General features: G+C 33.1%; 1 protein-coding gene and 1 non-coding gene across 5 annotated transcripts; one reads left to right on the top strand and one right to left on the bottom strand.

The window, feature by feature from the left end:
* Window positions 1-2,358: 2,358 nt before the first annotated feature.
* Window positions 2,359-12,178, bottom strand: LOC145166679 (trihelix transcription factor ASR3-like). Of its 4 annotated transcripts, none has more exons than XM_079085702.1 (2): window positions 11,747-12,178; window positions 2,359-2,522 (listed from the first exon to the last, which is right to left on the bottom strand). In XM_079085702.1, exons 1-2 carry the CDS (start codon window positions 12,141-12,143, stop codon window positions 2,518-2,520), a joined length of 402 nt encoding a protein of 133 aa, XP_078941828.1. In that variant the 5' UTR covers window positions 12,144-12,178; the 3' UTR covers window positions 2,359-2,517. The 4 variants fall into 4 exon arrangements, with proteins under 4 accessions (XP_078941828.1, XP_078941827.1, XP_078941826.1 ...); XM_079085701.1 differs by lacking the exon at window positions 2,359-2,522 and adding an exon at window positions 3,771-4,110; XM_079085700.1 differs by lacking the exon at window positions 2,359-2,522 and adding an exon at window positions 6,881-7,494.
* A 76-nt stretch (window positions 12,179-12,254) lies between these two features.
* Window positions 12,255-12,327, top strand: TRNAA-UGC (transfer RNA alanine (anticodon UGC)). The gene has a single exon. It is a non-coding gene; the product is annotated as a tRNA-Ala (tRNA).
* The last annotated feature ends 1,099 nt before the right edge of the window (window positions 12,328-13,426 follow it).

The raw sequence follows: 13,426 nt of genomic DNA, 5'->3' as shown, positions 1-13,426 counted from the left end.
TGTCGATTTGTCACTTTATTCTTCGTGTTGGTTTGGGTGATTGTAGGGGAATGGCGACGACTAGCATCCATTTGGGTATGAATTGGAATGAATATGGAGAAAATGTAAATGGAATTGGAAAGAATTAGAATAGAATTGAAGAAAGTTGAAATGAAATTGGAGAGAAGATGTGGCTTTTGAAGTGGATGAAGGTTGTATTTATAGTTGGTAAAAACGATAACTTTTTTTTGAAAATTTGACCATTGGTCAAACGAGAGAGAGAGAGAGAGAGAGAGTTGCAATGGTTTAGTTAGCCCATTTCTTCTCCCAGATGGTGGTACCACTCGAGGTGTAGCCAGTTGTGTAGCCGAGCCAATACCGCCTGCCGCCTTTAAATCAGGTGTTACCCAGCTCCGCTTCGTCCACCCTTATAGTTTAAAAAATTTACCTAGTATGATCCATATAATATACAATTCATATAATACAATTCAATAAAAGTTATCTTATTTCTTGCATTTAACCTAACATATCTATGTAATAAAGCCAATTTTGTGGCCTAAACTTATAAGCTCTAAGAATCAAACCATTCTAACACAATTTTTCTTATCTCTTTTCATCAAGTGTTGTCTTAATAAATAATACTTAAAACATATTTGAAAAACATGAAAGAACACTTTAGAAATTCAAAAGGAAAACAAATATGTAACGAAAATAGAACTTAATGGGATAAATCTAGTATCCCCTGTATTTCAATCAAGTCGTTCTTTCTCCATATATATATATATATATATATATATATATATATATATATATATATATATATATATATATATATATATATATATATATATACTAGCCGTTTACCCACGCCAAGCGATGGGTACGATTAATATCTTTCAAAAATTAGTTTCTAGGGACGATTAGTTATTTTGTGGAAATAGTTTACTATATCTAAATAATAATCAGTCAGAGTCATTCCAGCAAATACAAAATTAGTTAGAATAAAAAATGAAGAGTTATGATTGTTTACAAATGTGTACAACACATGATTGATCGTACATTATTAATCATCAAATACTTTTTTATACACAACATTTAATGTATAGACTTCACTGCCTTTGAATTGTTCGTCCCACTTCACTAATACTTTTGTATTGACACGTGATATCCCTTTGGACAATGCCACATAAAGTTGGTCATGCGAGAAATAGATTCTCGAACTACATTTGGAATTGTTTGTCCTGAGCTTTATTGATTTTCATCGTGAAACATAATCGAATTGGACATTATTCTCTTTAGCTTGAATCAGAACATGTCATCCTCAAACAGACATAGATAAATCCATGGCAAAAATACCCTCTTTCCATCATGTTGACCAACAACTATTTCGGCACTAATGACACTAAACTGAAAAGTTTTACATATCAACCGATTGCTATTGCACAATCCATTTCATGGGTCAAGATGCCATAATAGTATTATCGACATCGAACTTTTAAACATAGGTAATGAGGGGTAAACCACTAACAGTAAATGTGTTCAGGAATTACACATGATAGAAGTTATTTATATCGTCTATGACTTCATCAAAACTATAGTAAATTATGTATTCTTCATGGAGTCGGTCGATCAAATAATCATTAATCTCATCGACATTCTCATTTTTTGTGGATAATATTGCCCATGAAATAATATAATATGATTCAGATCCGTTAATTCCAAGGATAGAAAGATTTTATTTTGTTTTAAGCAAATAATTTTCAGACGACTCTTATTTTTATTTGGACGAATATTCGTTTCAACCTTTAAAGTTTAGGTAGGTGTTTGGTGAATATTTTTTACATAATATGGTAGTACTCGGGCAATGCAATGATGGCACAGATATATAAGTTAGGGATGAACCTTTTAAGCTAAAAATCGAACTGGAACCGATTAGTGGTATTTGATCAGGTTCTCGGTTACCCCAAATAAGGGGTGACAAATTGTTTCGTTCTGGCAGCGACAAATAATTTTATTTGAACATAGTCTTTTTTTGGAAATTTGTTTTATTTTAAAAAGATGACTTACAATTTAAAGAATACATAATGTTTTGGAAAGTGTCATATGAACAAAGAGACGAATGAGAGAGTTACAACATGGTAATTTTAAATCGGCTTAATGAATATGAACCGAAAGTTTGAATGAAAAAGAACAAAGTTTAGAAAGAAACATATGCGGTTATTACAATTAGATTGGACAAAAAGGAGTGGTAAGCGCCAAGCCTTGCCAAGAACGCCAAACACTACCCTTGGCTCTTGACAAGGACCTCGCCAAGCAAGCCTTGCTAGCCGGCTAGCCAAAAGAGAGAGGAGAGACAAGGGAACGGTGGTTTGTGACCGGTTGGCACTAATTTGTTTGTTTGTTTTTTTTTAAATCAAACTTATTTAAATGACATCATTGTCACTCCCAACTTTTACATGGCAAACATATTTTTGTGGCAAATGTTACATGGCTTCAAAAGGTCTATGTAACATCATGCTAGCCTCACCATTACTCCCTCTAACCTAAGAGATATAATATTGAGAGGTGGGAAATGGAAAAGAAAATACGATGTTAGTAAAAATATATAAATAATCATAAAAAAGAAAAATAAAAAAATATAATATTTCTTGTACTAATATACATTTAACGATAATGTTTTGGACAAAAAGATTAATCGTTGTTCCTTATCAAAGAACTTAGAGAAAAAAAATCAATTATACAAGGTGTTGAAACATACCCTTTCCCATCAACAATATCATTTCAAGTAATATTGATCAATGAAAACTTAACTAATATTATTTCAAGGAATATTGACCAATGAAAACTTAATAGCTTCCTAATTTTAACATAGTTAAATTTATCAACTTTTATAAATGACGTCTCCAGTTAATTTTTAATTTAGTAATTAACAATTCATTAGGATAATTAGCCCTCCCAATATCTGCTAATACACAGTAAAATTCAATTTACCAGTTCTTGGGCAACCCAACACGTACGAAAAAATATTACAAACCTTAATTTTTGGCATCAACAAAAAGATTAGCCCTCCCAAAGTTTTTTTTGGAAGCTATTGTTTTTCTGATTCTTTAATTAATTCAAGCAAAAAAAGATCGCAGATCAATGTCTTTTTTTTTTAAAACAAAAAATAACAAAAAAATTGTTTTGTAACATTAGTTTTATCCATGTGACAAACATCTTGCCAACATATTTAATTTTTTTTGTTTGGCAAAAATCATGTTTTCCATTTAGATTTATAAGGCTAATAATATGAGATTAGCATCCAATATACGTTTCCATCTTAAGGTACATTCCTACTTCACATTAAGATATTCACATGCTTATTAGTTTTGGTTAATAGGCATTCAAGGCTATAGTAATAACACTCAACCATCTTAAGGTACATTCCTACTTCACATTAAGATATTCACATGCTTATTAGTTTTGGTTAATAGGCATTCAAGGCTATAGTAATAACACTCAACGATCCAATTTTGGTAAGAATTAGTGGTGATTTCAACATTCCATAATAACCTCCTTAATTCACTGTATTCGATTTTTGGTAAGTATTACTTGTTTGTCTATGCTTCACTTATTTGTACATCAAGTTTTATATTTTATACCTCTTAAAATTCAAGAATTGTCCAATATACTTAATAATATAGTAAAGATATATATATATATATATATATATATATATATATATATATATATATATATATCTTACCATACTAAATCGATTAAGTAAAAAAAAAACATCATTTAAAACCATAAAGCACAAAACATCCCAATTTTCACTTCCAACAAACTAATGAAGATTATGAAACAAATTTAGAAAGGCGATCAAGGGCGACAACAAGATTGCTAAGGCAAAGTATCAACTTATCACCATCGAGTCTAGTCAACTCCTCATTAGATCCACCATTGACTAAATCCTGTTTCACAATAGCTTCGATTAATTCTGCATTTTCTCTAAGATTTTCAGCCATTATTTGTTCTTGATTCTCATAATCAATTACACTCAAAATGTCATTTGTTGGTATGGAACTGTATTCCTCCACTTTAATCTCTTCGGTTTTGATGGGTTTCTTTGGCTTTGGTGTGTCTTCTATGCTGCGTTTTTGAGGTATTTTTCTTATTTTTTGTCTTCAAGAACAAATATAAACAACAAAAACTTAAAACAATTGCAGATAACAACTTTAAAACAAATACAAAGACTGTTAAGTTCGAATATTCGGATATGGAAGATGATGAAGCAGAATCTTCTTATACAGCTACAAGAAGAGGCAATAAAAAGAAATATGAGTTCAAAATGCCTGTCCACAATGGTATTCCAAATAGTGGTCAAGGATCCAATACGATCAATGTACTCAATATTGATTGTATCCAAGATCTAAAACTCAGAGAAAGAGTTGTAGAAAAATGGGTTACTGAGATTTCACTAATCTTACAGACAAACCCAGATGAATTTGAAAAAGCAAAAAATGTTCTACTACTTTTAGAACACAAAACTGATGGAATTGTGCAAAAATTCCTAAGAAACAATAATTGGAATGAAGAAATGCATGGTTCAGATCTTTTTGATAATATCATAAATGTCATATACACTACTTTCTTAGGTCTTGATTATATTTCTAATAAAGACTTCACCATTAATAAGAAAGTTGACATAGCAAGAGTTTCAATGACAAAACTCCAATTACATGATATTAGTCTTCTCGACAAATACACATGTATGTATGAATCATATCTGTATGATATTCCACAAAGAAGTGAATATGCGCAATGGATATCTGCTTACCTCATGAAAATTCCAATTATTGGAGAAACCTGTACAGACAGATGGAAAAAAGAAGTTACTGGAGAAATCCAGCAAACCAGTCTTTCTTATGCAACAAAAATTGCAAAAGAAGAAATTGATAGAATCTGTCAAGACAGATATAAACAACAAAAACTTAAAACAATAAGCAAAAATTATTGTAGCATTCTCTCTGATTTCAAAAACTTTGATATTGGAAAGAAAAATTATAATAAGAAAAAGTATAAAAACAAAAAGAAATTCAAATCTTTTTGGAAAAAGAAAAGAAGAAAATTTTCACCAGGAAAATACTTCAAAAAACCTTCAAAAGAAACACCTAAGAAGACTACTTCCTGTCCACAAGGAAAGAAAAAATGTAGGTGTTGGATCTGCAATGAAGAAGGACACTACGCCAATGAATGTCCAAATAGAAAAAAATACCCTGACAAAGTCAAGGTTTTACAAACCGCTAACAATGGGGGCTATGAAGCTCTTGAAGAAGAGTATGATGGTACACAACATGTTTTTATATATCATGTTGAGACAGAATCTTCATCAGACACTGATGAATACGAATCAACAACGGATGACTCAGACTAGTCCCATACAGACCCCACTTTTCAGAGAGGAGGAGATTAACCATTTTTGCGCAAACCTCCAGAAGATTGATGATTCCCTTATCATGAATCTTACTAATCCAAACTCTATTTATGTTTCTGCCTTCCTTAACTTTAAAGGATATAAAAAATTTAGAGTACATTGTTTTGTAGACACAGGTGCATCTTTATGTCTTGCAAGCAAATTCATCATTCCGGATGAACTCTGGGAAAACGCTCCCAAAGAAATTAGTGCCACTATTGCAAATGGTGAAACCATAAAAATTAATAAAGTTTGTAGAAACATTAATCTCGAACTTTCAGGAGAACATTTCAACGTTCCCACTATTTACCAACAAAATTCAGGAATTGATATCATAATTGGGAACAACTTCTGTCAAGTTTATGGACCATTCATACAATGGATAGATAGAATCGCCTTTCATCTTAATAATGATATGGTAATTATAAAAAAGGTTACAGAGGCCTATAGCAAAGGAAACCCAGGTTTTCTTGAAACTCAAGAAAAAAGTTCTAAAGAAAAACAAATTCCAGGTACTAATATAACCCATGAAGGGATTAATAAAGAAAAGATTATTTCTATTCAAACTACCAGGTTCAAACAGATTGAGGATCTTCTTGAAAAAGTTTGTTCTGAAAATCCTATTGATCCAAATAAAACCAAAGGATGGATGAAAGCTTCAATTAAGCTTATTAATCCCAAGACGGTTATTAGAGAAAAACCTATGGTTTACTCTTTACAAGATAGAGAAGAATTTTCCAAACAAATCAAGGAATTACTTGATATGAGACTAATTATAGAATCAAAATCCCCTCATATGTCTCCTGCCTTTCTTGTCAATAAAGAAGCAGAGAAAAGAAGAGGAAAGAAGCGCATGGTTGTCAACTACAAAGCAATCAATGATGCAACTATTGGAGACTCACATAATCTTCCCAATATGCACGAACTCTTGACTCTTCTACGAGGAAAAAACATTTATTCAAGTTTCGACTGCAAGTCAGGTTTCTGGCAAGTTCTACTTGATGAAGAATCGCAGCTTCTCACTGCCTTCACATGTCCTGATGGACTCTTTCAATGGAAAGTACTACCCTTTGGGCTTAAACAAGCTCCTAGTATTTTTCAAAGACACATGCAGAACGCTCTTCGAGGCCTTGAAGGTTTCTGCACTGTATACGTTGATGACATCATGATCTTCAGCAAAAATGAACAAGAACACTATGTTCATGTCACACAGGTTCTCAGAACTATTTTAAAATATGGAATAATACTTTCAAAAAAGAAAGCTCATCTTTTCAAAACAAAAATCAATTTTTTGGGTTTAGAAATAAATGAAGGTACTCATTGTCCTCAAAAGCATATTCTTGAACATTTACATGACTTTCCAAATGTTTTAGAAGACAAAAAGCAACTACAAAGATTTCTTGGTGTTTTGACTTATGCTGAAACATATATTGAAAAACTTGCAGCCATGAGAAAACCTTTACAGGCAAAATTAAAAAAAAGATGTCATTTGGAATTGGTCAAGTGCTGATACAGACTACATCAAAAAGATAAAGAAAGTTTTAATCAATTTTCCAAAACTTTATCTTCCAAACATTGAAGACAGTTTAATTATTGAAACTGATGCTTCTGATGAATTTTGGGGAGGTGTTTTAAAAGCTAAAAACCCCAAAAGTGAAGAACAAATTTGCAGGTACACCTCTGGCAGTTTCAAAGCAGCTGAGAAAAACTACCATAGCAATGAAAAAGAATTACTCGCTGTAAAAAGAGTTATTACAAAATTCTCTGTATATTTAACACCAGTAAATTTCCTGGTTCGTACAGATAATAAAAATTTTACTTATTTCCTCCGAACGAAGATCGCAGGAGATAACAAATTAGGCCGGCTAATACGATGGCAAGAGTGGTTCTCACGATATACATTCACTGTTGAACATCTCGCAGGAAACAAAAACGTACTGGCAGACTGCCTCACTCGTGACTTCAGGTATGCCTTACATCATCCATGATCTCACTCGCTCCTCTCGAGCCCTATAAAAGGATATGATCCTCATGACATATTTCCTCACAAAAAACTTCACCTACAAAAAAGAGAGGGGGAGATTAGAGAGAAAAGTAAACAAAAATTGAGTTTACAAAAATGGAAGACCTCAACATTTTGAGGATGAAGAAACAAATGCTCCTCATAGAGCTATCTGCAATTGAGCAGAAAATCAACTTGTATGAACAAGTAACAACGGTCACCAATGTACCGGAAAGCGAAAGCTCAAAAACAAAGGCTATTCCAGTGCAAACGGCACCTGGTAAAGAATCAACAAATCCGTTGAAAGCTGATGCTTTGCTAAAAAGCATAATAAAGGAGACAGCTACTCCTCTTCCTAATGGAAAAACTAGCTTATTGGTTGATCCCAATCCTTGTACTGAAGGAATCAGTAAAATGACAACTTTGTCACCCACTAACAAATCTGTGCAGGAGTTTACACCAGATTACAAAAAAGCTCTTAACAAAGAAGCTGAAAGATTTTATGTAATCTATAAAGGACCCCATGCCGGTGTTCATACTGACTGGGAAATTACAGAAACCTTCTGTAAAGTTGATAAAGTTACTTGCAAAAAATTCAGAAATGAAACATCTGCAAGATTAAGCCTTGCCACTTATCAAGACGATACAAGCAAGACTAACCAACCACTTCTTCGACCAAAAATTCAAAAAGTCAAAGAAGCCCACAGAGACCAAAGGTTTGACGTTCCAATTGACGTTCAACAAATGGTTAACTATCCTGAAATCTCTTTTGAAGATTTCAGAACAATCTGGAAGAAAGCAAGAGCTGCATGCCCAGAAGACCTTGTTCATGAAAAGTTTTTCACTACGGACAAGAAAACAAAAAGTCTGTTCAACTTTCTCGAAGGAGCAGATGCAAAATTAGTCTACCAAGCCTTTCAAGCTGGACTAATCGACAATATCTACCCAAGCTGCAACCTTCAAGAACTCAAATTCTTCCCAAGCAGCATGGTAGAATCCATTAAGAACTTTCGAAAGAAAGTACTTAAAGCAAAAGATAATCCGATCTACATCAGATGCATCTCTTCACTCCCAGAATGGATTCAAGAATCAACTCTTTCTCCATACCACTTTCTGGAAATTGGTCTTTCTAAAGCCAATAGAGAGATTGAACAATCTCAACCAATGGAAGATAAAGATCTACCTTTCACAGAAATTCTTCATCCTAATCGCATCAATGGTTTAAGAAGAATATCAGAAAAAATCATTGAAATTATCTCTGGTTCAAAAAAGAAGATTAATTATACCGATTCACATTGTATAATTACAAGCTGGAGTTACAACAACACCAGCCAAGAAGATCTTCGTCTAGCCTCCAAGTTTGGAGAAAAATTCATGAACAATAGCATGGAAGTATCCAATGCTACACGCCAACACTTCTGCCGACATGCAGAACAACTTTTCGAAGAACATCTTTGTCACTTTTGCGAATGCAAAGATTCGGAGACAAAGGAGGGACCCCCCTCTGAAGATGACAAATCCTCATCATCTTAAAGAAAGATGCTTCACGTGTCAAATGGCCCCGCCACTCAAAATAATAATGCCTTTTCTCCATTATTAGAAACTTTCCAGCTGTCCACAATAATGTAATCTTTAGTGGATAAAAACGTCATGTCTGACATAATAGGCAAGGATCAGACCCTCTCAATGTATCTATAAATTGAGAGTTATGTTTTGTTTTAGGGGGAGGAAGGACGAGTGCAACAAAAACACTCTCTATCTTGTAAATTTTCAGTTCAATGTCTTGTGAGTAAAATCTCCCTTAGAAGGGAGAGATGTAAAATATTGTAGGAGTACTCCCATTTCGGGAGCTCTTTTATCAATAAATCTATGTTTTGTTATACCTGAGTGTTCTTACAAATTAGAGTCATGAAACTTGTAAGTGACAGAGTGTCAGGTCGACGATGGTCAACAGTACCACAGGCATGAGGCCAACAGGGAAAGCAACCACACAGACCAATGAATGACACAGGCTGGCTTGAATAGTTTCTATCTATGTAAGTAATACTCATACTCCAAAACACTTATTGATTAATGAGTTTTCTCTTTACAATTTTGTGCATCTATTTCCTTCTAAAAACATTAAAAATAAGAAAAATTCCGTACACACAAAAATGGTATCAGAGCCTGGATAAAAATGGCATTACATTATAATAAAACACTTTACAGTGTAATTTTTGAAAGAATTCATAATAAAGAAATTGAAATTTCTCAACATAAAGAAATACTTTTCAATAATAAAAAAGATTTAGTGCATATAAATTTCAGAATTCTACAAGCACAAAATAAACATACTCACGAATATATACCAACCATGGTTAATATACGTAAGTACCTCCTTCATAGGCAAAAAATGCATCAAGAACACCTTGATAAAGCTTTAAACTCAACTTTCTCGAAGGAGCAGATGCAAAATTAGTCTACCAAGCCTTTCAAGCTGGACTAAAATAAGAAAAATACCTATGAAGAGGCAAAAAAATGCCTCTTCTTCTTCTGATTCAGTGTCAGGTTCATTTATTTTAGTCATTCTAAAATATTGATCAAAAAGTTTGGGTTCTTTTTGATACAATTCTTCACATTCTTTAGTTTCTAATGATAAAAGTCGAATAAGTTTTTGGTCAGCTTTATCATAATCTTCAAATTGAAGGTTAAAGAAATATTTCTCGAGTTTCTCAGAGATTGTTTCTTTCATTTTCACTCTTTCCTGAAAATGTCAATTTTCTGGGAAATTTTTGAGCTTCCTAAGTCAGGGTTTCCAACACTAGGATTGGGAGGTGAGTATTTCTTAAGACCTGAATATTTTCCTGGCTTGGATTTTTGTTCTATGATGGAGATATTTTTGATGTGCTCAAGAATGTCTTTATTACAAGGGCAAGAGTTAATCTTTTCAGATAACTCCTTAATAATGTCTGCAATAATTTTTGCAGATGCTACTTCCAACTGGGCAATGGTTACGTATTTATTGACTATTAAGTCCAAGTTTATAATCAGCCCATCTATTTTTTCATTAAGGAGGTTGATTGATCTATTGAGCTCGGGTATCGAGGTCATCCTATTAGTTGTTTTAACTGATCATGTATATTAGTGATCTTAAGGTTGATTTCCTTAAGAGTGCCCTCAATATTCATCAGAAGCATCAGTTTCAATAATTAAACTGTCTTCAATGTTTGGAAGATAAAGTTTTGGAAAATTGATTAAAACTTTCTTTATCTTTTTGATGTAGTCTGTATCAGCACTTGACCAATTCCAAATGACATCTTTTTTTAATTTTGCCTGTAAAGGTTTTCTCATGGCTGCAAGTTTTTCAATATATGTTTCAGCATAAGTCAAAACACCAAGAAATCTTTGTAGTTGCTTTTTGTCTTCTAAAACATTTGGAAAGTCATGTAAATGTTCAAGAATATGCTTTTGAGGACAATGAGTACCTTCATTTATTTCTAAACCCAAAAAATTGATTTTAGTTTTGAAAAGATGAGCTTTCTTTTTTGAAAGTATTATTCCATATTTTAAAATAGTTCTGAGAACCTGTGTGACATGAACATAGTGTTCTTGTTCATTTTTGCTGAAGATCATGATGTCATCAACGTATACAGTGCAGATATTATCTTTGATCTTTGTTTCTTTGAAGCTTCAAGGAAACAAAACAAGTTTGTTTAATAAGGGCAAAAAAATTTCACATGTTAAATAGTACCAAAAAATTTTATAGTCAAGACAACTTATTTTGTAGATTTGAACTTTTTGTTTTTATACACAGGCATTTGTTTAAGCTACAAAAGATAGATTATCCTTACACAAGTAAGAAAGTTTGTGACCTTGTATAACTGAATGAGTAGTTTTAGCTTGATTATAAAGCTATATCTGGAAAGGAATGGATAATCATATAAATTACCAACAGGGTTGTTTAGTTTCAGATTATAATGCAAAATTGCATTAGTTAAAAGTTCAAACAAAGCAAACACTTTAATACCATTTAAATTGGAGCAAAATCAGTTCAAATTTAGAATCAGTGAGCTCCAACTCCATTTTAGAAGCTTAAACTGAAAATCCCAATGGAGATTATCAAAAAGAAGGAGTTAATCTAAAGAACTAAGACTAATCACAGCATAACAAAACCTAATCCTTTTTTTTATTTAGTTAGAATTCATACCAACTTTCTGGTGATTTGAGGCAGATATTGGTCTATTTGTTGTATACTTCTATTCCCGATTTTCATTCAAAGCTGAAGCCCAGATTACTTAATCGAAAGGCTATGAAATGCATAAATTACATACCAGATTGTACAAAGGAAGCAAGAACAGGCTCCGGCAGCGCCTCAGGATCACTATCGGGATCCGTATCACATCCACCTTCGTAGTCCCTCACGTACCATTCAATCACCTTAAACAACTCGGAATTGAAGCTCACCTTTTTGGATCCAGACTGTTTGATTTTCTTGTAATCGGAGAGCAAAGAGTCCCACTTCCTACGACACTGGTTCAGGTTGCGATTCACGCCCAACGCGTTGCAATTCTCGACAATGATCTTCCATTTCTGGAAGGAAGCGAGGGTGTCGCCACAATCAGCTTCCACCGCAGAGACCTCGTTGACCAGAATTAGGGATTCCTCCACGGTCCAATCGGGCGCCAGCTTCGATCGAGTACGGAGGGCACCAACGCCGTCGTGCTCCATGGTATGGTATGGTGAGTGTGATGAGTTCGATTACGCGCTAGAGATGCGTAGGATATCATATTTATCATGTATATTTAGTTTTGAATAATTATCGAAGATGCATAAACAAATGGGGATGTAGCTCAAATGGTAGAGCGCTCGCTTTGCATGCGAGAGGCACGGGGTTCGATCCCCCGCATCTCCATTTGATATGATAGTTTTTAACTTTTTTTTTTTTTTTTCTTGTAATTTTCAAAAGGACAAATCATAATAAGAAATAATGTACACATATTTTGGAGTTTTAATTTAGGGATAGTGTTTTTGAAAAATAGTTACCAACTAATGGTACTTTGAAAATTATTTACATATTAATTGGATTATTATTTAAAGAGAAAAGAAAACGGTCAGTTAATGCTTAAAATGGAAAGAATTACCCTCACACGCATTTCTCTTCTTTCCCTCACAAACCTCTTCTTTTTTTCTTTTCCTTGTGACTTCGTGATTTCGCCGTTGCCCCACCATTCGTCATGGGTGCCTCTTTGTCAGACGTAATTGGTTCACCATGCCCTTACCGTTTCCGACTCATCTACTATTATGTTTGTGCCCTGAAGGTTGATGAATATAGACACAATATTTGTGCAACCGGAAGAGAGATAAAACATCTCTAGCATGTTTTTGAAGTATTGATAAATAAAGTTTTGATAACACTTTGTTTTTGTATTTTTTATAAAAGATAAATTAAATAAGAAAAAATGTACATATACTATGCTAGTTTTCAACTTATTTATTTATTTATTTTTCTTTTTGTAATTTTCTAAAAGGACTAAATACAATAAGAAATAATTATAGGGAAAATGATGTGTAAAGGAAAGTATCAAAATTGTAAAAAAAAAAAAAAAAAAAAAAACAATTAAGTTTGTGTTTTTTTTTCTAATCTGATCATTAAAATTATACTTAATAGGTCATTAAAACACAATTTTATTGAATCTGGTAATCATGTTGCTTAGATTACATGACATGACACATAGTTCACGTAAGTTATACATACGAAGAATTAATGTTATTTTTTTTCTTTTGTTGATTGACAAACAAGGGCAACTAAAAGAAAGTTATGAAACCTTAGGGACTTATTTAAAAATTTGTTATTTGCAAAGATTCCACTCCCCGTCTCCTATTTAGGGCGTGTTTGGCACGGAGCTTTTGGAAGCGTTTGAGGTCTCCTATTTAGGGCGTGTTTGACACGGAGCTTTTGGAAGCGTTTGAGAGCTTCTAGCTTTTACCTTTTGACAAAACGTTCTAGTTTA

This window comes from Lactuca virosa, chromosome 3, assembly GCF_052849685.1.
Source record: "Lactuca virosa cultivar CGN04683 chromosome 3, Lactuca_virosa_CGN04683_v6, whole genome shotgun sequence".
NCBI classification, from domain to species: domain Eukaryota; kingdom Viridiplantae; phylum Streptophyta; class Magnoliopsida; order Asterales; family Asteraceae; genus Lactuca; species Lactuca virosa.
The sequence above is the reverse complement of the archived record's forward strand: the minus strand, read 5'-3'. Positions and strand labels throughout refer to the sequence as shown.